Below are 22,476 nucleotides of genomic sequence, written 5' to 3'. Positions count from 1 at the left end.
CATGTGATTTTCCAGGATAGGTATGTGGTAGATAAGCGCAAAGATCCGGGGGACAGTTGCTTATATTGGTAGGTGCCGAGCCGATCGATCTCTTGGCACGCTGTGAGACCAAGTTCGGGAGTTACGCCCGCGCCAAGAAGGACGGCTTCGAATGTGGCCCCGTTACGATGACACGGCGTTGTTCTTCAGAGCTGGCTTGGATGGTTTTGGAATGAGATAACTCTTCACGCCGGCCGTTCAGAGTAACATGGCGCCTTGTTGCGATATTACGGTAGTATTCATACGAGACAGTTGGATAACCTTCCGTAATAGGATAATAGCTTCTCAACTATGTTTTCTATAAGAGCGCCGGGGAGAATCAGACGAAGGCTCATGGGGACCAGCACCTCTGCGTCTTTTGCTCGGCCGTCTAGCTCGATTACTTGATTGTATACCTGCCATTGTCATCATGATTGTGCCACGAGTTTTCGCTCCCCTTCTGTTGGCCCTCGGCGCCTCTGCCCAACAGTTTGGATGTGGAACTGCCGATCCGGACAGCGAGCACATTGGCATGTCCAAGGTTCTCGCCGCTCAGGAGGCACGCAGAGGGGGCTCAGGGAACCTCACTGAGCGCGCCACCATCAATGTTGGCGTTTACTTCCACGTCGTGGCTCAGTCCCAGACCGTTGCCGGCGGATACCTCACGGTAGGAACAAACTGCAACCGCAGGATACCGATCCTCAAGCTCCCGAATGCACAGCTAACCTCTTGGACAGGACAAGATGTTGTCTGACCAGCTGGCCGTCATGAACACGGACTTTGCCCCTCACGGTATTTCCTTCAACCTCCTCGGCACGGACCGCACCGTCAACCCAAACTGGGCCGTCGACAACGACGAGCTGGCGATGAAGACGGCTCTCCGCAAGGGCAGCTACTCCAACTTGAACGTCTACTTCCAGACTCGCCTGACGGACAACGCCCTGGGCTATGCGTACTTGCCGACCTCTGTCACGTCTGGCAGCGCTGCGTTCAGGCGCGACGGCGTGTCGCTCAACGCGCAGACGGTCCCCGGTGGCTCCCAGACCCGCTTCAACCTGGGAAAGACGGCCACGCACGAGGTCGGCCACTGGCTCGGTCTGTACCACACGTTCCAGGGCGGGTGCACGGGTAACGGCGACTTCATCGCCGACACGCCGGCTCAGGCGAGCTCCTCGTCCGGCTGCCCCGTTGGCCGTGACTCGTGCCCCAGCCAGCCTGGCCTGGATCCTATTCACAACTATATGGATTACTCCGACGAGTAAGCAATCCCCCCCCCCCCCCCCCCCAAGATCGAGGATCGACCACAGATGAGCTGACCGGATCTTCTAGTTCCTGCTACGAGGAGTTTACGCCCAACCAGCAGGAGCGCATCTACAGCTTCTGGAACACGTATCGTGGTTGAACAAACTTGGCGGGCCGGGGGCTAGACGGAGATGGAGACGGGCTTTTGATGATTCTTGATGCATATTCTACGGATGACGCGGAGCATTTTGTACTGCCGGTTGGGAGGCAGTTTTCATGACGTGAAAGAGAAGCGGGTGCTTTGGTTGAGAGGGCGTTGTGTTGGCAGTCATGCGATAACATGGAAACTTGTATATTGAGCTGTACATATTTGAATATGGTTGAATCTGCTTCTAGTCGCAGCGCCAACCAACGGCGATTTGAAGGCTCCGGTGGAACTGGGGTAATTAGTTCTTCATGGAGGCTGTGAAACTCCCTGCGACTCGGTGTATTTACCCATCCCGGTATCGAGGAGAAAAGGATGTATTATACAGGTTGTCGTTGCAATCGATAACTCCGCTTCGAATCTTGAAGTATGTGCGATAACTCAGCCGGTCGCTGAATCGAGTCTGGAAAAAGGGCCTTTGTCTCTCATCAACATATCGGCCTACCATCCGATCACACCCTCGTTCGCGCATACCACACCGCACCAGCGAGCACCAGCAGGGGAAGCCCGACATACCCGCACAGCATCGCCAGCGCCGCCGCGAGCATCGACCGGTGCAGCCTCCTAAACTCGTTGCGGAAGACGCGAGACTCGTTGAGCCGCGGGAACGGCACGTCGCCGGGCGGCACCTCTTTCCCCAGGAACGCGCACAGCGGGCCCCAGCCCAGGTCCGCGAGGTCGATCTCGAGCAGCCGCCCGGGTGGCACGAGCCGCCGGACGAGGCCGTGGTGGCGCTCGTAGCCCGCGCGCAGGACGCGCCGGTCCCGCAGCTTGCGCAGGTCGCCGACGCCCAGCATGCCCGCGTACATCGCCCACGCCGCGCGGCCGTCAGCCGCGGCTCGAGCCAGCGGCCGCTGAGCCGGGCGAGGGCTCCGGCGGACGAGGGCAGCACGAGCGTGCCGAGGAAGCTGGCGGCCCAGGAGTCAAAGTCGCACCGCACGAGGACGACCTTGGCGTCCGGGTAGGCGGCCAGCAGGGACACGGCGAAGGGCGTGACGTCGGTGAGAGCCTCGCAGGGGCCGAAGTAGGCGTCCCAGTCGGCGGCCGTCGTGTAGTCGCCGCCGGCGTAGGACGGCAGGCTCGGGACGTTGGCCTCGGTGACCTCGGCCAGGCTGCGCCACTGCTCCATGTCGGCGACTATCGCCGAGGAGTGGAAGACGTCGCGGTATCCCAGGATGGTGAGGGCCTCCTTGAGGGACTGGGAGCCTGTGCGGTAGAAGCCGAGGGATATGACCTGCTTCTTGCGGGGTGGGCCCGGCGCGAAGGGAGTGATGTTGCCTGGAGGCGCCATCTTGTTCTGGCCGAGATCGATTTCCAAATCAAGAGGCGGTTGATTGTGAGACTCAAGACGGCTGACGCTACCAGTCGAGTCTTGAAGCCCGTCCGTATAAGTGTTCATGGGATTGTTAGGTGACACGATGGCCGCATGGGCGCTCTTGAGGCCGAAAAGTGTGATGTAAGAAGGATCGGCACCATGCATTATGGCAGTCGCTGGTAGACCATGAATTGTGGAATACAATACGAAAGCGGCTAACAAAGGAGTTTTCTAACCGGCTCTTCGTATCGAGGCAGCCGGTGGCTAGACCTGGCACGCTACGGGCCCGTGTAATCGAAAAAGCTGCTTGTGTCCTGTGGATGGCATTTCTTTTCTTGTCCGCCATCCCCGCTTTCATGTTGGGAACAAATGAGATTCCTAAGTCAACAAGGAATGAGATGGGCTCCGGGGCTCTGCCGGCAGAGCAGCACATAAACTCAGGTCTTCTTTTAGTGTTGGCCATGGGCCTTTAGTATTCGGGACTGCTTTTTAATTGATGAAGAGAAAGGCCAGGTGTTGAAAACGACTCTTTCAAAAGCGTAATTACCTCCGGAGCACCCGTCAAGCCTAATACTGCTCGAAACGTACAGGATTCAAGCACTATAACAACACTTGGATCAACAAGCATCCGGGCAGCACCTCACAAAACACTGCTTGCCAGCAGGGACGGCAACTGAGATTCAAGGGAAAGAGTCTCCCGGGATTGAATTTCGTTTCTGATCTTTTTCTATCTTCCGTGAATGACAAGCATTCTTTTTCCCCATACCGTAGCAGCCGCTACTTCACGCCTCCGAGTTCCATCATGCGTTCCCCAGCCTGCAATCTTTGCGGGAATGTTAGCCCATGTTGGGTCAATGTTGAGAAAGGAGTGAGAGGAGACGTCAGTCGTACCTTCGCGTGTCGTACCTCGCACGACGACTTAGGGGCGCATATAGTAGGCGGCGATAGCCATGCAGCCGAGGGAAGACGTGGCAAGAATCGCCCAGGTGAGCAACTTAGCCATGGCTTTGACCGCAGCGGCCTGCTGGGCAGCTTGGCGATCTCCCTGGGCCTGAAGAATAGCCTCATGGATCTTGCCGAAGCCCTCGTGGATGCCCGCCATGTCATTGGGAATGTTGTCACCAAACTGGTTACAGAGGGTGAGGTTACCGTCGACAATGGCGGCATTGAGGCACGCTGCCATCCGGGACGCCATCGGGCCGTCTGAAGGCAGAAATACCGCCTTCAGAACGGAGTTGGCGTCATCTCGAGGATTTCCCTCGTGGTGGTTGCGGCTACCTAGGTTTGCGGCTGTGGAACCTATCAGCATCACACTGCGCACGGCTTCGGAATGGGGTTGTAAATGAACCTACCGGAAGCGCCAGCCATCTGGCCGATTGCATTCACCGCGGCGTTGGCGATTTGATCCATGTCGGTGGTATTTGTACCAACGACGATGATTCGGATGTTCGAAGAAATGGCGCGAGTGACGGTGATCTCGTTGCCTTCTTGAACGACGGGAGTGGGGGGTGTCATGGCAGAAATGACGGGGCTAGCAGACATCGTGGCGAGGGGTCTTTTATCTTTTCAGACTAGAAAATGGGATCGAGGCCGCGATGCTCGGCAGAAGGGGCGTTGCTCGGCAGTAGGGGCGTTGCTCGAGGTCGGTTGGAGTTGTGATGGCCTGGACCGACTATCGATGGTTTGGTGGTGGGAAATACCTAGCAAAAGCATCCACACGCGTTCTTATACAGAGACTGCTGGACCGAGCGTCAAAAGGCAGAAGTCTAGTCTTGCAATTCACTCTAACTCAACAGCCCTGTGAGTCACTACCTAATGTAACTCACTTGTCCCAAAAATGCCCTTGTCAACTTTCAAATCATTCTTCAAATCAGCTTTGGGCTCACTTTGGTTTTATCCCCAGTGCCTATGATGCCTTGGAGAACCCAGTTAGGTGGAGTGCCCAAAGGGAAGGGGCTCCTTGCATAGACTCCTCCAGCACAATTCTAAGTAAAGTGTCTCGCTATTGTTGGTTTACCACGTCAGGTTGATGGGAAGGAGGGGTTTGCCAGGGCTTATGGGTAACAGTTCTATTATTGATAATAAAAACATTGATAGAGCCATCTTGGCTTTCATCTTTATAAGGTCAAAGATAGTTCATCCAAGATGTTCACACAAAGTCATCTTTATTTGGAGGATAGCAAGGTAAGGGACAAGTCTCATTATCCTAACTGTATCTAAGTTGTCTAGCTAGATAAAAAGGAGTGGCACCAAGAATATACTTCTCTCCTGATTCTGGATAGATCGATCACAAATGAGAGGATAAAATAGCGGTACCGCTTAGGGTTACAAGCCGGCTCGACGCCACACGGAATAGTTGGCACTCTCTCTAGGCTTCTGAAACTGGCACCTTTGAGCCTCAATTGACTGGATCTATAGTTTCCTCACTAGATAGAATGGGAAAATCTACAGTCGAAATTGGATGTGTATTGCGTACTTGGCACGATGATACACATGCACAAGCCCCATGCCTTCAAAGTTTTGCCGCTCCTCGTGAGCTGTCTATCCGCTGGCCTTCGTCGTCCTGCTCGGCTACCGTAAGGTCCGGAAGAATTGCGGGCATGATTCGCCTTGGTGTGGCCCCTGGCACGACGCTGTACCCAGAAAAGTCACTAACGCCGCCTTTGCGGCGGAGAAAGTCTTCATCTAGCTCGAGACAGCCGTTCACCTCTTCTGCAGAAGCCCGCAAGATCGCGAGGATGGCATCTGCAAAAATGTCCTGTATCCCACTTCAGCAGACAGCCCATCTCAAGTTTGGACGCACGGAACGACTTACCGGTTTCCTCAGATCTGGCAACACACTCGGATGATCAGGCGTGGCGGCGGATTGGATGGCCTGTTATTCTCATTTAATAGCTGTCACAACACTGCAGAAGACCGAAGCTTGCCAGTCAAGACAACTCACCACGGCAGGCCATATACTGGTGATCGCCATGCCGGTCTTGCCTTCACGCTGCCAATCCATCGCGAGACCCTTGGTGAGGACAGACATGCCCACCTTCCCCATTGCGTACGCCGTCTTGCCTCTGAAGAACCTGGAGTAGATGGGAGGGCTGACGACAATGATGCGACCGCTCCATCCATTCCGTGCAAAGTGCGGGAGTGCGGCCTGCACGGTCGCGTACAGTCCCTCGACGTTGACCCCCTGCATGAGTGGAACCGCTTCAGAGGCGTCCTCTCGACGGATGCCCACCAGATCGCCCCGGAATTGTAGACGACGACGTCCAGGCGGCCGAAGGACTGGACGGTGCCCTTTACCAGTGCGTCGACGCTGTCGGGGTCGCGCGTGTCCACTTGCAGCGCCAGGGCTTCGCCGCCGGCCAGCTCGATCTCCTTCTGCACCGTCAGGATCGTGGACTGACGCGAATTTGGATCTGGTGGAAAGGGCGCGCCTGGCTCGGGCGCGCTGTTCGTCTTGGCCGCGACGACAACTGACACCGCGTTCAGCTAATCAGAACAGGCAACCCAGGTGGCTTATCGCGGCTCCGTCTGGACCGGTTGCGGCTCACCTCTGTAGCCATTGCTTGCCAAATGGATCGCAACTTGGCGACCGATCCCTCTAGATGCGCCGATTACGAGAGCGACTGGTTTGTGATCACCCATCCTGGTTCTGTGGCTGTAGGATCAAGTTCGTGCATCAAGGAGAAGTAAGGTGAGCCCAGCTTCAAAGTTACGTTGACGGGGGTTGACTTCACAAGTGAAACTCGGTGTTAGTGGAGGTGGGGCTGCCGAGCTCACTCCCGTGGCCCCCGCCAGTAATCACTAATCACCCATCCCCGAGCACCTGTTAGTTATGTCTCGGAATTCCCTCGCGATTCCTTCCTCTAGACGGTAGTCGAGGACTACATCCTGATGACTCTCACGACAGCGCAATGTAGAGCAAGTGAAATGATGAAGACCATTCCTGCTGACTAGAAGCCACCAAAGTTGAAAGGAAAGACGACGAGTACGAGGAGACATTACAGCCAACACTAACATTGAATAAATGTTACACGCTAAACATGATCTCGATTCAACAAGTTATTGCGACGCCTTACGAAATGGATTCAATAGTGAGGATCTCGCACCTCTTCTTGGAGGATCGTGATGAATACTTCAAGTGGCTTTATTTCCCAGTGGGATTATCTTAATTCTCTGGGCGGAGTTTATATGCAGATGTGTCTGCAATGGTTCAACGACGCTGAGTAGTTGCACGCGTATATTGAGGGTAGTCACGGCAGACCTTCTGGCTCTAACACAATCCGTACCGATGATCAATCTACACTGGGTCTTCAAATGGTATCGTGGAGCAAGTCGAAGTCGAAACCTCATAAGGAAAACATGAAGTCAAGAAACAGTTCTTGGAATCAAGTATGGTGTCTTAGAATTATTTAGAAACGTTTCAGGGAGGCTCCCAAGGTTCAACTTACTGATCGGGTAGTCAACACATCTTATTAGGCATAAGTATCTTTAGCGAAGTCTTGGCCACCAAACAAAAAGTCCGTAAGGATAAACGATGCATAGATGGAATCTCTCTCGTTTCCCTTGCAAATACCCCGAGATGGGTCGATGTGCTGGCTGATCAAGCAAGTACACTACCCAATGCACATCATTTGGCATGCAAGATAAGATTGACGGGGTGCTACCGGTACATACCCACAGTGATGGCCAGCATCTGGCCAGACATTTATTACCTATAGGTCAAGTAGGCACAGGTACTGGTCGCCTGGGACAAGCACGCCTTGTATGGAATTCAGAGGCTCTCGACAGTTGGAAAAGTGGGCACAACCCAGCCCAAGTATCTCAAGTCAAGCGCACAGGAGGTCACTCTTGCGAGCCCAACTCTCCTTGGGCGCCCTGAAAGCTTAGATGAACACCTTTCTTCCCCAACAATACCACAAGCCAGTAGCGTTGGGTAAGAGAGTAAGAGAATAGGGAATCAACACGGCCGGTGTTGGTCGGTAGCCAATTGCCGCCTCATTTGCGGCCAGAGAGGTAAGTGATACTATTTGGGCCATGTCTCGCAGGCCTCTAGAAGCCGATGATGCCAACATGTTCCGACCCGAACGTGATAGCGAGGCATATATCGTTCATGCAGTGCACATCATGTCCGATCTGACTGGCCCAAAGCATGCCCTCGCTCTGCAGGTTGCGTCCTGGCGTGACCCCAACAACGTCATGCCTAGTGCATCTTCCGAGACGCTCCTCCGCCACAGCCTTGCCATGTCGTTCCCTCAAATGAATGGGTCACACCCCGCCTGGCAATCAAAATCTTGCCAATGAGCAGCAGCCGCGTGGTATGATTATGACGGATGTAGCTTCGGCAGTTCGCCAACGGTCCTGTCGGGGTTCATCGTGCCCGCCAAGCCAGCGCGTCATGGGCGGAATAATACAGGTCAGAGCCCCGCGTAATTGCTTCTTGTGATTTTCTGCTTCTGTCAAAAGCCTCCCGGAGAGCACGGCCGAGTATGCTACTAAGCCGGGACTACCGGCAAGACGATTCCAACGGCAAATAAGATACGTCGTAGCCCCAACGACCGTCCTTGACAGTCTTTCTCGGCGGAAGCACTGACCAACCCGAACGACAAGAGGTCAAGCGCATCCGGAAAAGGGCCGCCCCAGATGAGTGCCTCGGCGACGGGATCGACGAGCGGCAGTGGATCAGGCTCGACGGCTGACAACGGCTCGGGCTCGCTGGCGGAAGGGGAACAGAAGCCCAGGAGGGTGGTCATCTACTGGACATGTGTACGAGCTTCCCCCGCTCTACCATTCCTCTCGGCATCTTGCGCGGCAGGGAGCCATTGGCTGACCGCTTGCTGAATCGCGCAAGGCAGTGCCAATGCAGCTTCGGCTTGATGCTCCAGGCCACCACACCGGCATGCCTCGACTGCAGCCACATCCGTTGCCAAAACTGCAACCTCGAGACTCGAAATTAGATCGACTTGACCAACTAGCGCGCTCCAGCAGGCGAGAGTGGGAGGCAGAGAGAGGGTATGGTCGCTCGCTCGCGGGTTTTAGTTGACTACGTACTTATTGGTTGGCAACTCTGCTCAGACGTGACTTGGGTAATTCGATTGTGAATAGTTACATACCTACAAACGGCATTGAAGTTGAAGGTACGGGCTTTATTAGGACAAGTATCGCATAGCAATGAAATACTGAGTGAACCAAGTGAGTTGATGAGGAGTCTCGACGCTAGCTGTCTGGGGTGGCTCGATCAAGCACGGGCAGTGGCAAGATAGTGCATCTGAGAACTTCCGAGGGCTGCATAGCATGCCCAGGCAATAGGCTCTGGCATTTGCCTGTAGGAGCTCTATCTACCTTATTCAACGCGAGTCTCAACTCTCTTATCCTATCCCTTCAATGATAGCACAATAACGCATCCGTGGTTGCCGATGAGCATTAACGCCGTCACGGCTATCTGGCCGCGCGGCAAGAGAAAAATGTCAAAGGAGACCGACCGACTCGCCCAAACAAAAAGACTGGGACCCTGACTGACACTGGTCAAAACTTCGGAGACAGACACGACAGCAAGGAAGGGAAAATCAAGTCATCACTGTTTCAAAGGCAGGTTTCTTGGAGGCGGGAGGCGACATGATAGGCTGAAAATGGCTGGTGGAAATGAAGCTCGTGATCCAATGGCTGCCTAGGGAATGCCCAGAAATGGAAGGACCTTTGCACATCCCAGCCACTCACGTCGCTCCAAGGCGTGCAATTTGGGATCATTCTGAGCCAATCAAACCAACTGGAGACACCATCTCTTCCATTTCCGCCTGGGATGCAAAAAAGAGACCGAAAAAGGCCAAAAAAAGTACCAGCAAGTGTCCATTACATGGTTACACGTAAGCATTACTTGTTGCTTGCTGGAGAGAGAGGGAAAAGTACTTTGGCTCCTCAGCCTCCTGACGGACGAAACACCCATTTTTGCACACCGACATTTCGCCAATGATGCGTTGGCCGCCCAGGATGATTCCCTGCTTCGGGGATGCACGATCATCGGCTTCAGCACCGCCTCCTGACGACGCACTTTCTACGAACTTTGTCTCTGCTGATGACGGACGGCAGACGGTTGGGCGCCAAAACCTGATGTCGAGAGAGCCCTGCTCGGACAGGGATTGCGTTTTCGAGGCCCACGTGATACCAGCCACCTCAGCCAAAAACTCGCACCAGTGATCCCAGCCGCACTCTCGCGCCACATGAAGCATCCATTCTCTTCCCCCAACCCCGGGAAGGCAACAGGCGTGAGCCATTTTAACTCTAAATTTAGCAAGGGCCTCCAGCGCTGCTGCAAGTGAGCGACCCGGCTTGCTCGGAACGCTTCGTCTTACCAGACGAGTTGCAAGCGGTGTCGACTGCCGTGTTGCACATTGGGGATCTCCCCCAAGGAGCCGATCCTCGTACCCGCCGAAACCTTGTTTCGATGGCCGTGTGGATTTGGGGGGGGGAGGCCATCTGGCGGGGAAATGTGCAAATGGATCGCGAAGCTCACGGAGAAAACGGCAAGAGGAGAGCCTGGGTAAAGACACCAGGCGACGGCAACAGCAGCAATACTACCAGGAGCTCAGGCAGCAGATCTTGTACTGACGTGAAGGAAGTGCAACGCATGAACTGCGATAGTGTGGCGCGCGCGACCGCACGCGCAGAGAACGTGAGGTGTGATGGGCGTGGAGACCTGCCGGACTGTCGCGACCAGGCACTTCGGTACAAGATCTACAGGCTGCCTCGAGCTAGTGCGTCCCGTACCGCCCGGGAGCGATATCACTGCGAGATACAGTGAAAAGTGAAGCTTGGGGGATAACATGGCCTGGGTGGTTCGTATCTGGACCAGCCAGAAGCCTTCTAGGGACGCACAAGGCGTTCGGGAGCGAGGCTGCTGGGGGGGACGGATCAAGGAACAGGGAAAGAAGGGGAGGGAACGGCAATTTCATGTCGAGTGATGATGGAACATTCATTCAGGCACCCTTCCATTGCTCCCTGAATGCTTGCACAGGTACAGAGGCGACTCGCTGACCCTTTGGGAGGTGGCATCACGCCACCTTGACCAATCACATTTGGGCCGCAGGCAGGGCCATAGCAGTAGCACATAAGCTCCATGGATAACGGACACAAGCTTGCAAGTTGTAGGTACGCGTTCAGCGAGGCATTCTTCGCACGGTCTTGGATGTCTCTGGCCCCCACCAGCCACCATTTATTTCCGCACTTTGTGAAGACGAACGCGGTGTTGGCCCTCCCACACCCACATCCTGCGCCGCCGATAAAGGTAGGTACGTTGTGGGAGTGGGAGCGGTGACATCCACAGCACGCGTACAGTGTCTCTTCTTCGCATCGCAGGTCATTTCGAGATTATATGACTAATAGCAACTGCGTCGAGACAGTCACGGACGTGGCATGCAATGATCAGTTAGCCTCGCAGTGGCTCTCACTTGCTTGTTGTCTAGGAGCTTGGGGGTTAGTGAGGATACCGTAGATAGACAGCAATGCACTCTGTTCTGAATGCTTCGCCTGCATGTGATCTGCCTGGTTCGGTAGCAGAGAGGAGGGAGATGATGATGATGAGGATGGGCAAAGGAGCACGAGCAGAGTGGCTTAAAGTAACAAGTCGGAAGGGACTTTTTCTTCACTTCTTCGGGCGTGGTTGGACCCACTTGTCTTGGTGGCCCTAGGCTGAATCAGCCAGTCACAGACGTTAAAAGAGTCTCGCCCGCCCTCAAATCATCGTTCGACTCTCCCCTCGTCTCTCCTCCTCCCACAACCAATCAACCACCCATTTTGTCGGTCCACCAGACCACTCTTTTCCATCAAATCAAATCCTGCCCCTCTGCTGCCAGCTACCGAAGTCGACCATCGAAGGACAACGGTCTCGCAGCGACCCAATCAGCATTGCGTCGCAAACCGACCGCAGCGCAGTCGAAACAAAGTTGACCGAGTCGCAGTAGCTTTCACGCCCGTCGCCAGCCAGTGTGCGGTGTCGATTGATCGGATTGAAACACGAGCCTGGCTCTTGCGCGTCAGCCTCGGGAGTTTTCCCGGAGAATAAAAGCAATTCCCATTCAGCCCAGCCTGCTTGCCACGTCAAGCCCTTGCGATCTCGCACAGCCGGCAGCCGCTTTTCCCTCCGTCTGGTCTTCTTCTCTGGGTTGACAAGCGACTCGAGGAAGGACTCGCTCGCCTTGCACAGAGCCCAACCAGCAAGCGGCAAACAACGAGCAGTCTTGCGACGCGCCGCGACGGCAGTCAGTCACCAGCACAGGACCTACCCCCCCTTCCGACAACCCCGCTCACCCGCCGCCATTTCCTTTCTGACCACCTGTGACGTGACTACCTGCTAGCGCACACGTCCCAGGGCTTTCCGTTAGGTACCTCTCGGATCTACCTACATCAACTCAACTCCCGTGCATACGGTCATACCAAACCTCCTGGCTTACCGGAGCTGAATGCCAGTTGCAGCAGGCCAGAAACAGCGCGCAATTGAACCCGTCATCTTGCTGCAGCTCGTTGTCTCTGCCATCGCGCCGTTCTTTACCACCTTTCCTTCGGTGCAGTCAGTAATTGCACCTCAGACCGACCTTAAAACCACAGGTACTTTGACACGCACACACAAAGACGCACACTCCACACTCTCTCACGTCGTCACAATTGCGATAATCCTGGCTGCGGCATATCCAATTTTGACTGCCAGTGGGGCCAGAGCTCAGCCGGATTCCCTAGCTGCCTCTTTTGCGACGACCGGAGGACACGACCCAGAGCAGATCCCTGTCGCTTCGTGTCGCAGCCGATTTGTTAAGTAAGGCCGCCAGCCCACTGCCCAGGGAAATTCCAGCCAGCCATCTCTCTCCATCCTGACGCTGGACCCATCCGCGCAAATAGAAAAAGAGATCCCCAGACTCTTTTTCGACAAATCAGCACGCGAGGCATCCTCGTCGCGACTGCTCGACTTATCGCATCGCCGCAACTCCAGAGGCCTATCATCATCGCCAGCTTCACTCTCGTCGACGTTATTGGACCTGTTCCCAGTCCCGTGATTCTCCCTGCCTGCGGAGAACAATCTTCCAAAACACCCGCGACGCCCGTCTCTCGCGTCGCTACTGGACGCCTCGGTCATTGCCCTCGTCGTCCATTCCTCTGGCGACCCTCACGCCTGCTTGACAGGGCGTTGGGGTGAGAGTCTTGATTTCACGCTCCCTGTATAGAGCCAGGTATGTAGCTGTCCCGTTCTGCCTTCCTCTGGCCTCCGTGTGCACATTTGCGCTGCCTTCCGCATTCCATTTCACTTAACTTGTCGGCTCGCTGCACCTTTCCCGTCCTTCTCTCCCCCCCATGATTCCATGTGCGTGCCCGTTCTTCGAGCGTGTTACACTGGGTCTGCTTTCGTGTCGCTCGACAAAACGGGGGTTGACTGCTTACGACGCGTGGTTATGCAAAGTACGTCTGTCGTGGGTTGGGGAAAGTCTTGTGTAGCTCCGGCCTGGAGGCTTTCGCTCTTTGCGCCCGCGCCTTCTTATCTCACGCTCATTTGGGGACACCCTCAATCTTTCTGAAACCTGAGAGGGCATATCGCTGACCTGGTTGGTGCAGGAGAACCCGCCAGTCCGGCCAGCAAATCGCTGCCGCCGACCGTTCAGACCCGTGTGCCACTTCGGCGCAAAAAGACACCACACACACCATAAACCCAGGTATGTTTTTTCTTCTTCTTTCGAACCTTCTTGTTTCGTCAAGCACTCCGTTTCGAAATCACCCTTCGTTTCCCCACCTCTTCTGTCTCTCACCCCCTCTTCCGGCTCGCTGGAAGGGTACACCGCCCACACCCACATGAACACACACACACAAACAGCCAAGAGACCCGCCCACGGCGACACCATTGTGTCCCCCATTTCAGGAGCTCAGGCCGGCTCAGTCTATGGTGTGTCGCATCGTACCCAAGAACTCTATAGAGCCTGTCATACCCCCGGATAGAACAGCGATGCCTCGGTCGCGAGCGGTGGAACGGCATTCTGGCTGTGAACCGCTTCATCCGGTGCCTAGTCGGCATTGCCCAAACACACGAACGGCAAGGCGACCGGCGTGCTGGTGATGCCGGCGAGGCCTATTGCGAACATGTAGAAGTCTACCTGTGAGGGTCTTATACGCGCGCGTCATCCTGCAGCAGCTGCCTTGCGCTTTGCCTCGCAGAAATTGTCACCAATCCTTGCTACTGCAGCCCCGGCTTCATAGTGTGCAAACCCAGGTTGCAGATGGCCCTGAGGCTGCAATGGTCGGATATGACCCTGGCCCGCAACGTCGGCGGTCGCGATGCTTCTGTGACAAAGTTGTCAATCTCAATGTTCCGCCATTACCCCTCCCGTCAGGCGTCTTGCACCGCCGCCACCGTGGGCGAGATCAGGCTTGAAGGGCTGCTGAGCTGGTAACCACGGTGGGCCCGGCTCGTGCATATGCCGTCATGCATGCCAGCGCATCAGAAAGCGGTGGTGGTGGTGGTGGTGGTGGTGGTGGTGCCCCAGGGTCCAAGAATATACGCAGTAACCACCCCAGGATTTCCTGGCCCCCTCTTATTGTCACATCATCCGCCCTCTTTAGCCCAAACGGTCTGCGAGCGACACTGACGTTTCTGGTTGGACAGATCTCGGGTATAAGGGCCCTACCAGCATCCTCGACAAGCTAGCCTGCGCTTTGGGGCTAGATCCGTCGTGCTCTTTCGTCGCGAACCTACAATTACTTGCCAGTCGGCTGCCTCGCTTCGGTCCGCCCAGGGGCAAAATTCGAGGAGTCGCACCACCGCACAGAGCACTTCGCGCCAATCCCGCCCAACTAGCTCCCGCAACTGGATTCCTTGTCTTCTGAAGCACCGGGCCCAGTACCAGAGAGGGACTTACCTTCCGTACTGAACTGCACCGCAACTACATCGGGCTGCATATGCCGTGGTGTGACCAATTACGCACCTCCCTCCCGAGCTACAAGACTGCCAGCGCATCCACGCAGATCCAATAGATTGGGGTGTGAACATCCAACCCACCTCCACGGGTACCCAAGTGACGACAATCGCACCAACGCGCGTTGTGCCCAACACTCGGATCGGCGCAAGAGCCTCCTCCGCCAGGCTCTCAATTACATAGGCAGGTCGCTGCGCGATTCCAGCCTTCAGGACCTTGTCCCAAATACAGATTGCAGCAGCCACTTCATCTAGACGACCCCGCGATCTACACAGCGCCCTGAGTCGCGTCTGAGCAGAACGCCCACGACGAGCGAGATCCCGGCCCCCCAGTCGAGACTCTCCGGTCGCTTTCGCCTGCACCACATCCCGCGCTGCGGATAATGATGGAGTACGCGCAATATCAGCAACAACCACAAAGCACATATCACAATTCCGCATCGAACAATAACATCACATCGCCCACGAGCCAACATCTCCAGCAGACTTCGCCAATCCTGTCGTCACAGCAACACCAGCAGCAGCAAGAGCAACAACAGCAACAACCCGCGACGAACCAAACCCACAACATGTATCAGCAACCCTACGGCGTGCCTCAACAGGGCATGGGCTATGCCATGCCCCAGATCCAGGCCGCAGCCATGGCAGCGACTGCCGCCGCCTCGGGATCAAATTACGCCTACGGCATGTCCTCGGACCCAAGCCTCCAGCAGACCTCGCCGCGGATGGGCGGCGTCAACAAGAAGGAGGGTAGGGACCCCCGATCGCCGCAACAGATGAACAGCATGCCCCAGCGTCGCTTGAGCCAAGTCACAAGCCCCGGCGTGCCCAACGCGCAGACGATGATGAACCATGCGGGCGCGCGTGGCGGTGTTGTGCCGCCGCTGCACCCACCCCAATCCCCAGAAATGGCCACGGCACCCGTTGAGGAGTCCCCGCTCTACGTCAACGCCAAACAGTTCCATCGGATCCTCAAGAGGCGCGTAGCCCGACAGCGGCTGGAGGAGGCTCTGCGGTTGACGTCTAAGGGCCGCAAGCCGTACCTGCACGAGTCTCGCCACAACCATGCAATGCGCAGGCCGCGTGGCCCGGGCGGCCGCTTCCTAACGGCTGAAGAGGTCGCCGAGATTGAGCGCAGCAAGGCTGCCGGGGGCGACGAGAACAAGCCCGAGGGCGGCGAGACGGAGCCGGCGGCCAAGGCCGGATCCAAGCGCAAGTCGGAGGGCGGCTCGGGCTCGGCCAGCAAAAAGGCCAAGCTGGACGCGTCGAGCGTAGAGGAGGAGGACGACGACGATGCAGAAGATGAGAGCTAAGAGCCCTCGTCGCTGTATTCTGTTTTTCTATATTTGACTGTCACGATGTTTACGACCACCAGCACAGCCTCGGTTCTTGCTCGAATCTCTCCTCCAGTTTGTCCTTGGGTTCTGCGCTACGGCGACTTGGCGAGGAGTTGGGGACCTTTTCAGCGATGCTCGTTACAGCCCAGGGCAACCTGGGTGCTCCCCTTGTGTGGTAGAATGGGACCTGATTGATGTAATGGCTTTTTTATTCCCTCTTACTTTGTTTGACGGTTCGACGTCTTCTTCTCTCGGATTGGGGGCCGCGTTGGTGGCAACTGACAGGCCATGTCTCTTGCCTCCAAAGCCCGGCCACAGCACTTGTACAAACCCAAAACACCTTTTTCTTACCAAAAAACAAAAAACACAACCTCGTCACTTCTGAGTTCATTGGGTATATGGTGTAACAGTTGGGGCGGGACAAGGAAAGGGAGCCGGGGATTCTGGCTGGTCATGGGGTTTACAGGGAAGCGTCTCTCTGATCAATCAAGATTGCATGGAAGGACTAGGACTTGGACGACATGGAAGGATACCCGCAGCTCACCTCTGAAGCCTCTGAAGAACACAATGCCTGTGTTTGTGCTTTTGTCTTGCCCCGTCTGTCCAGATCTCCCTCGTCGAACGACCCCGCGATCCCGGCCCGGGCTCTGGAGCGCACATTCAAGCCTCGGGTCAGGCAGGGAGGATGGTGGTCTGGCTACCACATTCGGGGACCAGTGACGGGGCTACCAGGGGGATGGAGCGATGGCATTTGTTTTGGGGAGTTTAGCTGCTCGATTTTTGTCCTTTTTATTTTGTTCTTCTCTTCCCGCTCTCGTTCTTTTTCTCTATTTGGGAACTCTATGGACAATCGCTAGACATACCCCGACACTTTGTCTTTTTTTTTTTTCTTCACCTTTCGAGCGCGACAATCGCCCACCTTGGGGGGTTTTCACGGGCTTGTTTGGTCTTTTGTTGTTGGTTTTTTCTTGGTTGGGATCATCTCCGGAGGACGGAGGGCAGAGCACAGTACAATACACCACCAAAAAAAAAAAACACTACAGATAGCAATATCCCTGAGGCATACACTGCAGTGTATGCCTATAATATATGAAAGACTGCGTCGAGATTGACATCCTGCGTCTTTTGCTCCTCGAGCCGTCCTTTTCTTCGTCGAGTTTGCCATTGTGTTCAGCAGCGCATAAAGTGGTGCCCCAATTATCAGGCAGCAGGATGTGACTAAATGCACAAAGCGTCGTCAAAGTGCACGCTAGGCAAAAATGAGCGGCGGCTGGGGCCCCACTCCAGACCACACATCATCACATCGTCTCGCTGCAAGTTGTGAGAGAGACAAGCCTCAAAAAGTTGCATAAACAAGTCATCCACAAACCTCGGTCTACGACATAGACTGCGACCACGACACAAAGACGAAGCCGACAACGCTAGACTGAGACTCTCGGGAGGGGACCTACCCTTGTCTGAAGCAAGGCGCGCTTGACTCTTGATCTGATCTCAGCTCGCTCTCTCTCCCCCAGTTGAGACAGCGCGCGCCCGTAGCGACGCACCTACACACCACGATGTTATTCTTCAGGTTCGTGATGGCACCCGTCTCGTTTTTGGGCATGATTGTTCTCCTTTTTTTTGGCATCGCTGTTTCTTGAAACGGACGTGTGCTCTGGACGGGCTGGGCTGGGCTGGGCTGGGCTGGGCTGGGCTGGGCTGTGTGCAGGCGGGTGGCATCGCGGAGGTGTAGCCTGCGGAGCCAGAGATCGAGTGCAGTCAGTCGGGGGCGCGCTATGCCGAGGGAACTCTTCCCCTTCCGATCCCCCGGCGGCGCACGCGCACACCTGCTGCAGCAGTCCGTCCTCCTTTGGGGCGCGACGATGCCTGCCCCGTCCTACAGGAAGGCCACATCTGGCTTTCTTTTTATGCACGACAGGGAAGGGAAGAACGATGCAAATCGAGAGAGCTGTTTGGCTGACCAGATGCAAAATAACACACACAGCTTCTTCAAGACCCTCATCGACACCACCGTCACGGTGGAGCTCAAGAACGACATACAGATCAAGGGCACCCTCAAGTCGGTCGACCAGTACCTCAACATCAAGCTCGACGACATCCAGGTCGTCGAGGAGATCAAGTACCCGCACCTGGTCCGTCAACCCCCATGCTCCTCCTCCCCTAACCCGATCCCCTCTCCTGTTTTTTTTTTTATCATGGACAAAGAGAATGCTAAGACAGAACGTTCTCCAGAGCGCCGTCAAGAACGTCTTCATCCGCGGCAGCGTCGTGCGCTACGTGCACCTGCCCGCCTCGGCCGTCGACGTGCCCCTGCTGGAGGACGCCACGAGGAGAGGTACGTTTATTGCTCACCTTGCTTACCTTTTCCCCGCTATTGACACACGCCGTTCTACTACGGCTACGGAAATGTGGGTTTCTTCCCCTCTGTTACTGACATCGTTTTTTTCCCCCTCTGGGCAGAAGCCGCCAACGCGGCGTCCAAGAAGCAATGAGGGGAGGCATGATGGTGGGGAAAAGCTGGAGGGAGAGGGGCGGAGGGAGGGAGGGAACGGTGCTGGTAATGCGTGGGAAGCCCTACAGCATCAAGGGCGGAGCAGGGCTTGGGTCCTCGGATGAACTGGTGGGCGATGAGACCTGGAGGGGCCTTTGAAGCTGCTTTTTTCGGGATCCCTCCGAGCAAGGGCCATCACGAGCACGAGTCCGATTGGTGACACAAAGCCGATGAGGAATTCTGGGCCGGCAGAGCCCTCTTCTCCCGTTTTTCGTCCTGTTAGACTCGAGGGCTCAGGGGCGGATAGATAAAATACGCCATGCTCAGATTTTCGATCCGACAGGGACGAGCCAAACGGCGAAAGACACAACGTGAGACATCCTATCATTGAAACAAGCGAGAAATGAATCGCCTCACGCAACGTTCAAACCGTAAATACCTAGTCAACTGTGATATTTTCCCAGGAAAGACAAAACTCCCCCAAGAGAATCTCTGTCTACAAATGCATCCCTCTACCAGTAAACACCACCACCCCTCCCATCCTTACCATCCCACAACTTCACCTCGTCCCTCTCCCGGCTCTTTTGCTTCCCCTCGTCCTCCATATCCCCATCCCCATCCCCATCGTCCCCACGATCCTCCTCATCGACGAGGACCCTCACGACCCCGCCCCGCCGCCGCTCGCTCCCCCACCGGTCGAGCCAGCCCTTCATCCGCCGCCGCGAGGGCTCGCTCCCGACGTTGACCGTCGGCACGACGCGCTCGATGCGCAGGCCCATGACGAACAGCGCCAGCTCGCGGAACGAGCTGTGCTCGCTGTAGGGCACGCCGAAGCACAGGGCCTCGCGCGTGCTGCCCCGCTGCGGCACCAGGTCCCGCGCGCCGAACCGCGTGCGCCACCCGGGCCCGTGCAGGATGCTCGCCGTCGGCACGCTGCTGGGCGGCAGGTTGGCCCCGACGACGGCGGCCGCCGCCGCCGCCGCCTGCGGTCCCTGTCCGCCAGCTGCCCCTCCTGCTTTCTTGCCACTACCACCACCACCTACAGAAGAGTTGTTCGCCATGGTCGGCCTGTAGTTCCACCCCGAGGGCCGGAACCCGACGACGCGGCCAAAGTGCGGCCGGTACGACTCGAGGTACTCGGCCAGCGTCTCGGCCCGCAGCTCCATGAGCATCTGCATGTGCACCTGCGCCCGCGCCGGGTCGGCCGTCATGAGCGCCGCGAGCTCCGGGTCGCCGAGCTGCGCCACGACGCGCCGCTTGGCCGGCGGCGCAAAGATCTTGGTGCGCAGCGCCAGCGCGATCGACTTGCAGATGCGCTCCTTGCCGATGCTGTACGTGCCGCACACGACCAGCAGGCGGTTCCGGTTGCGCTGCTGCTGCGCCGGCCCCGTCAGCGCCGAGAAGGCGTCGTGCGCCGGCGGCGGCTCCTGCTTCTCCTTCTTGGGCTTGGTCCCGTCCACGACGGGAGCAAAAAACTTGCTCATCGTCTCGTTGTCGGCCGCGCCGCTGCCCTCCCGCCGGCGCAGGATCTTGTCCCACTCGGCCTCCCTGCCGTCCCGGAGCGCCTCGTCCAGCTCGGCGCAGAGCTGGGCGCACGAGCCGCTGACGTCCTCCTGCGGCGGGAACGAGTAGCGCGGGTTGAGGTAGGTCGTGTCGAGGTAGCAGACGTCAATCTTCTGCTGCCTCGTCCTGCCCGAGACGGCGTCGACCGTCTCGGGCCGCAGCAGCGGGTGCTCCATGTGCATCCGGCAGGCCCGGAAGTCGCCGCAGTGCAGGATGCGCTGCGTCCGGGGCCCCTTGCCGTTGTTGGCGCGCGGGTCGCGGCTCCCTGGCGTCGTCTTCTCGAACAGGAACAGGCTGCTGCCCGGGCAGTGGTTGGCGGGGATCATGGTCACGAAGACGCCCTCGGTGCCGGGGACTTCGGTCTTGACGTCGAACTCGAGCTCGACCACCCACTTCTCGGCGGTCCTCAGCTGGCTCTTGACGAGGCTGCCGGTGACCTTGCTGCAGTAGATGGGCCCGTGGGTCCAGTTGGCCGTCAGCCCGACGTAGTGGTCGCTGTGGAAGTGGGAGAGAAAGTAGGCATTGCAGCCCTGGACGGCGCCGTACCGAAAGGCGTCGACGCAGATGAAGAAGCCGGGCATGATCTTGTAGAAGGGGCACGTCCTCTGGTACGCCGGCTTGCCGCGGGCAGAGTGTTCTGCGGCGGCGGCAGTCGCCCACGCCTCGTCCTCGGCGTGGCCCGACATCAACTTGGCAAAGGCCGAGTTGGGCTTGGCTAACCCGGGCCCGGCACCGCCTTCGCCGCCAAGCGTGATGGGGTTCGACTGCCCGGGCCTGGGCATCGCGGCTCGGGCGAAACGCCTGCTGATTTCGGGCGCTTCCACCTGGGCAAAGCCGTTGGACGTCTCGGACTTGAGAAGGGCTGGCGGCGGTCGAGGCCGTGATGCAGGTGTCGGCACGGGGATCGGCTTGCCGTCGAGGCAGGCATTGACATGGACGGTCGCCTCGTCTGCCGTGATGCCGGCGAGACTGGCATTGCAGATGGGGCAGCAGGCGGCCATGGCGTCGTCCTGCACCGTCGGGATCTCGACTCCATCGTCACAGCTGTAGTCTCCTGCCTCCTCGGCCTCGAGCCTGGCCTGTTCCTCCATAAACTTCCTCTCGCGGAACTCTTCGCCTTCGTAATCGTCGTCGTCGGGGAAGTTTGCGTCCGCAAAATCGCCAAATAGGTCTTCTGTGGAGGGTTCCTGCTTGAGTTCGGGGGTGTCCGAGGCGGCCTCGGTCGCGTGGGTGATGATGTTGAGGATGGAGCGGTCGTCGTCCGGAGGGGCTTCGGGCTTGACCGTGTCTTGCGGATCGTGATCCTTGGAGGGCTCTCCAATTAGAGGCTTTGAAGTCTCCGCACCGGTGGGCGCAGTGTCCTCGTCCTCCGAGTCCGAATCGTCGAGGAACGGACCCTTGCGCGACGCTTTCCTCGACTGCGCGGGCGGCTGCGGGTGTATTGTCGCAGTCCCCTGGATCTCTTCGGGTTCGCTGCTCAGCTTCCTCCTCTTGACAGACCCCTGCACTTCATTGAACCTCGCGTCCTCCTTGGGAGGCCCTTCGTCGTCATCGTCGTACAGACCCTCCTCCTCCGGCAGCAGTGCGGATTGCGGAGCTCCCCTCTCGACACCAGCGACGAACAGCGAGTCCTCGGCCTTTTTGAAGAAGGACAGGATGCTGGAGTTTCCTGCGCCCTTGGACTTGGCTAGGGGCGTTTTGGACGGCGTGCTCGTCTTGGTCTTTGTCGCCCTCGGCGTCGCCTTGGCCGCCGACTTCGTGGCGGCCATTGAGTGTGGTATCGTTCGGACCAGTGCAACAATCGCAGTTGGGCAGTTTTCAGAGCGTGCGCCGCAAGTCCGTCAACATTGGGAACGAAACCATAGATGTTTGACCCCAATCACGGATCGCTAGGATGTTGTCGGGACACAATATGTTAACAATGAAAAAGGCATGCGGAAGTGCCAGTCACGAAAGCGGGCAGCAAAAAACCACGGCGTGGGTCGAGTGCCCCCAGTCGTGACGTCCTCCTCTGGCAACGCGACTTGCACTGCGCGCAATCACGTGACCTATTTAATGGTTTGACGTTACGGCTTCTCACCAGTCATCACCAGTACTTTTCAGTGCTGAATAGGCCGTGTATATACATGTTGATATTTTCAAGTATACGTTGGTCACGCAGTATGACACTATTATAAGCTTGCAAGGATCAGTGTATGGCCTGCATCGGGCCCATCGCTGGAAGCATCGATCGACTGTAACAACTGCATGAAGACTTCGAGAGCTCCTGTTGCCCAGTCGCTCATCCCATAGTTGGTCCCACATAGCAAAAGGACTACCCAGTGTATATCTCCTGGCAAGCGCCTGAACACCTATCCTTCC

General features: G+C 56.9%; 8 protein-coding genes across 8 annotated transcripts; 4 read left to right on the top strand and 4 right to left on the bottom strand.

The window, feature by feature from the left end:
• Positions 1–448: 448 nt before the first annotated feature.
• E0L32_009751 (uncharacterized protein) lies at positions 449–1,420 on the top strand (the record flags this gene model as incomplete). The annotated part of the gene is made up of 3 exons (XM_031144748.1): positions 449–685; positions 756–1,276; positions 1,348–1,420. The coding sequence occupies 3 exons, from the start codon at positions 449–451 to the stop codon at positions 1,418–1,420; spliced, it is 831 nt and encodes a 276-aa protein (XP_030990522.1).
• A 497-nt stretch (positions 1,421–1,917) lies between these two features.
• Positions 1,918–2,945, bottom strand: E0L32_009750 (uncharacterized protein; the record flags this gene model as incomplete). The annotated part of the gene is made up of 2 exons (XM_031144747.1): positions 1,918–2,335; positions 2,401–2,945. The coding sequence occupies 2 exons, from the start codon at positions 2,943–2,945 to the stop codon at positions 1,918–1,920; spliced, it is 963 nt and encodes a 320-aa protein (XP_030990521.1).
• A 754-nt stretch (positions 2,946–3,699) lies between these two features.
• Positions 3,700–4,322, bottom strand: E0L32_009749 (uncharacterized protein; the record flags this gene model as incomplete). Its single annotated transcript, XM_031144746.1, has 2 exons — positions 3,700–4,070; positions 4,133–4,322. The coding sequence occupies 2 exons, from the start codon at positions 4,320–4,322 to the stop codon at positions 3,700–3,702; spliced, it is 561 nt and encodes a 186-aa protein (XP_030990520.1).
• A 970-nt stretch (positions 4,323–5,292) lies between these two features.
• E0L32_009748 (uncharacterized protein) lies at positions 5,293–6,422 on the bottom strand (the record flags this gene model as incomplete). The annotated part of the gene is made up of 4 exons (XM_031144745.1): positions 5,293–5,538; positions 5,596–5,655; positions 5,725–6,266; positions 6,329–6,422. The coding sequence occupies 4 exons, from the start codon at positions 6,420–6,422 to the stop codon at positions 5,293–5,295; spliced, it is 942 nt and encodes a 313-aa protein (XP_030990519.1).
• A 5,810-nt stretch (positions 6,423–12,232) lies between these two features.
• Positions 12,233–13,912, top strand: E0L32_009747 (uncharacterized protein; the record flags this gene model as incomplete). Its single annotated transcript, XM_031144744.1, has 5 exons — positions 12,233–12,582; positions 12,702–12,956; positions 13,374–13,471; positions 13,630–13,698; positions 13,752–13,912. The coding sequence occupies 5 exons, from the start codon at positions 12,233–12,235 to the stop codon at positions 13,910–13,912; spliced, it is 933 nt and encodes a 310-aa protein (XP_030990518.1).
• Positions 13,913–15,110: 1,198 nt separating this feature from the next.
• Positions 15,111–16,037, top strand: E0L32_009746 (uncharacterized protein; the record flags this gene model as incomplete). The annotated part of the gene is made up of 1 exon (XM_031144743.1): positions 15,111–16,037. The coding sequence occupies one exon, from the start codon at positions 15,111–15,113 to the stop codon at positions 16,035–16,037; it is 927 nt and encodes a 308-aa protein (XP_030990517.1).
• A 1,886-nt stretch (positions 16,038–17,923) lies between these two features.
• On the top strand, positions 17,924–18,553 carry E0L32_009745 (uncharacterized protein; the record flags this gene model as incomplete). Its single annotated transcript, XM_031144742.1, has 3 exons — positions 17,924–18,193; positions 18,294–18,396; positions 18,522–18,553. The coding sequence occupies 3 exons, from the start codon at positions 17,924–17,926 to the stop codon at positions 18,551–18,553; spliced, it is 405 nt and encodes a 134-aa protein (XP_030990516.1).
• Positions 18,554–19,064: 511 nt separating this feature from the next.
• E0L32_009744 (uncharacterized protein) lies at positions 19,065–21,884 on the bottom strand (the record flags this gene model as incomplete). Its single annotated transcript, XM_031144740.1, has 1 exon — positions 19,065–21,884. The coding sequence occupies one exon, from the start codon at positions 21,882–21,884 to the stop codon at positions 19,065–19,067; it is 2,820 nt and encodes a 939-aa protein (XP_030990515.1).
• Positions 21,885–22,476: the final 592 nt, after the last annotated feature.

The sequence above is a fragment of the Thyridium curvatum genome (assembly GCF_004353045.1).
Source record: "Thyridium curvatum strain D216 chromosome Unknown NODE_73_length_209619_cov_86.844896, whole genome shotgun sequence".
Lineage (NCBI taxonomy): Eukaryota > Fungi > Ascomycota > Sordariomycetes > Thyridiales > Thyridiaceae > Thyridium > Thyridium curvatum.
The sequence above is the reverse complement of the archived record's forward strand: the minus strand, read 5'-3'. Positions and strand labels throughout refer to the sequence as shown.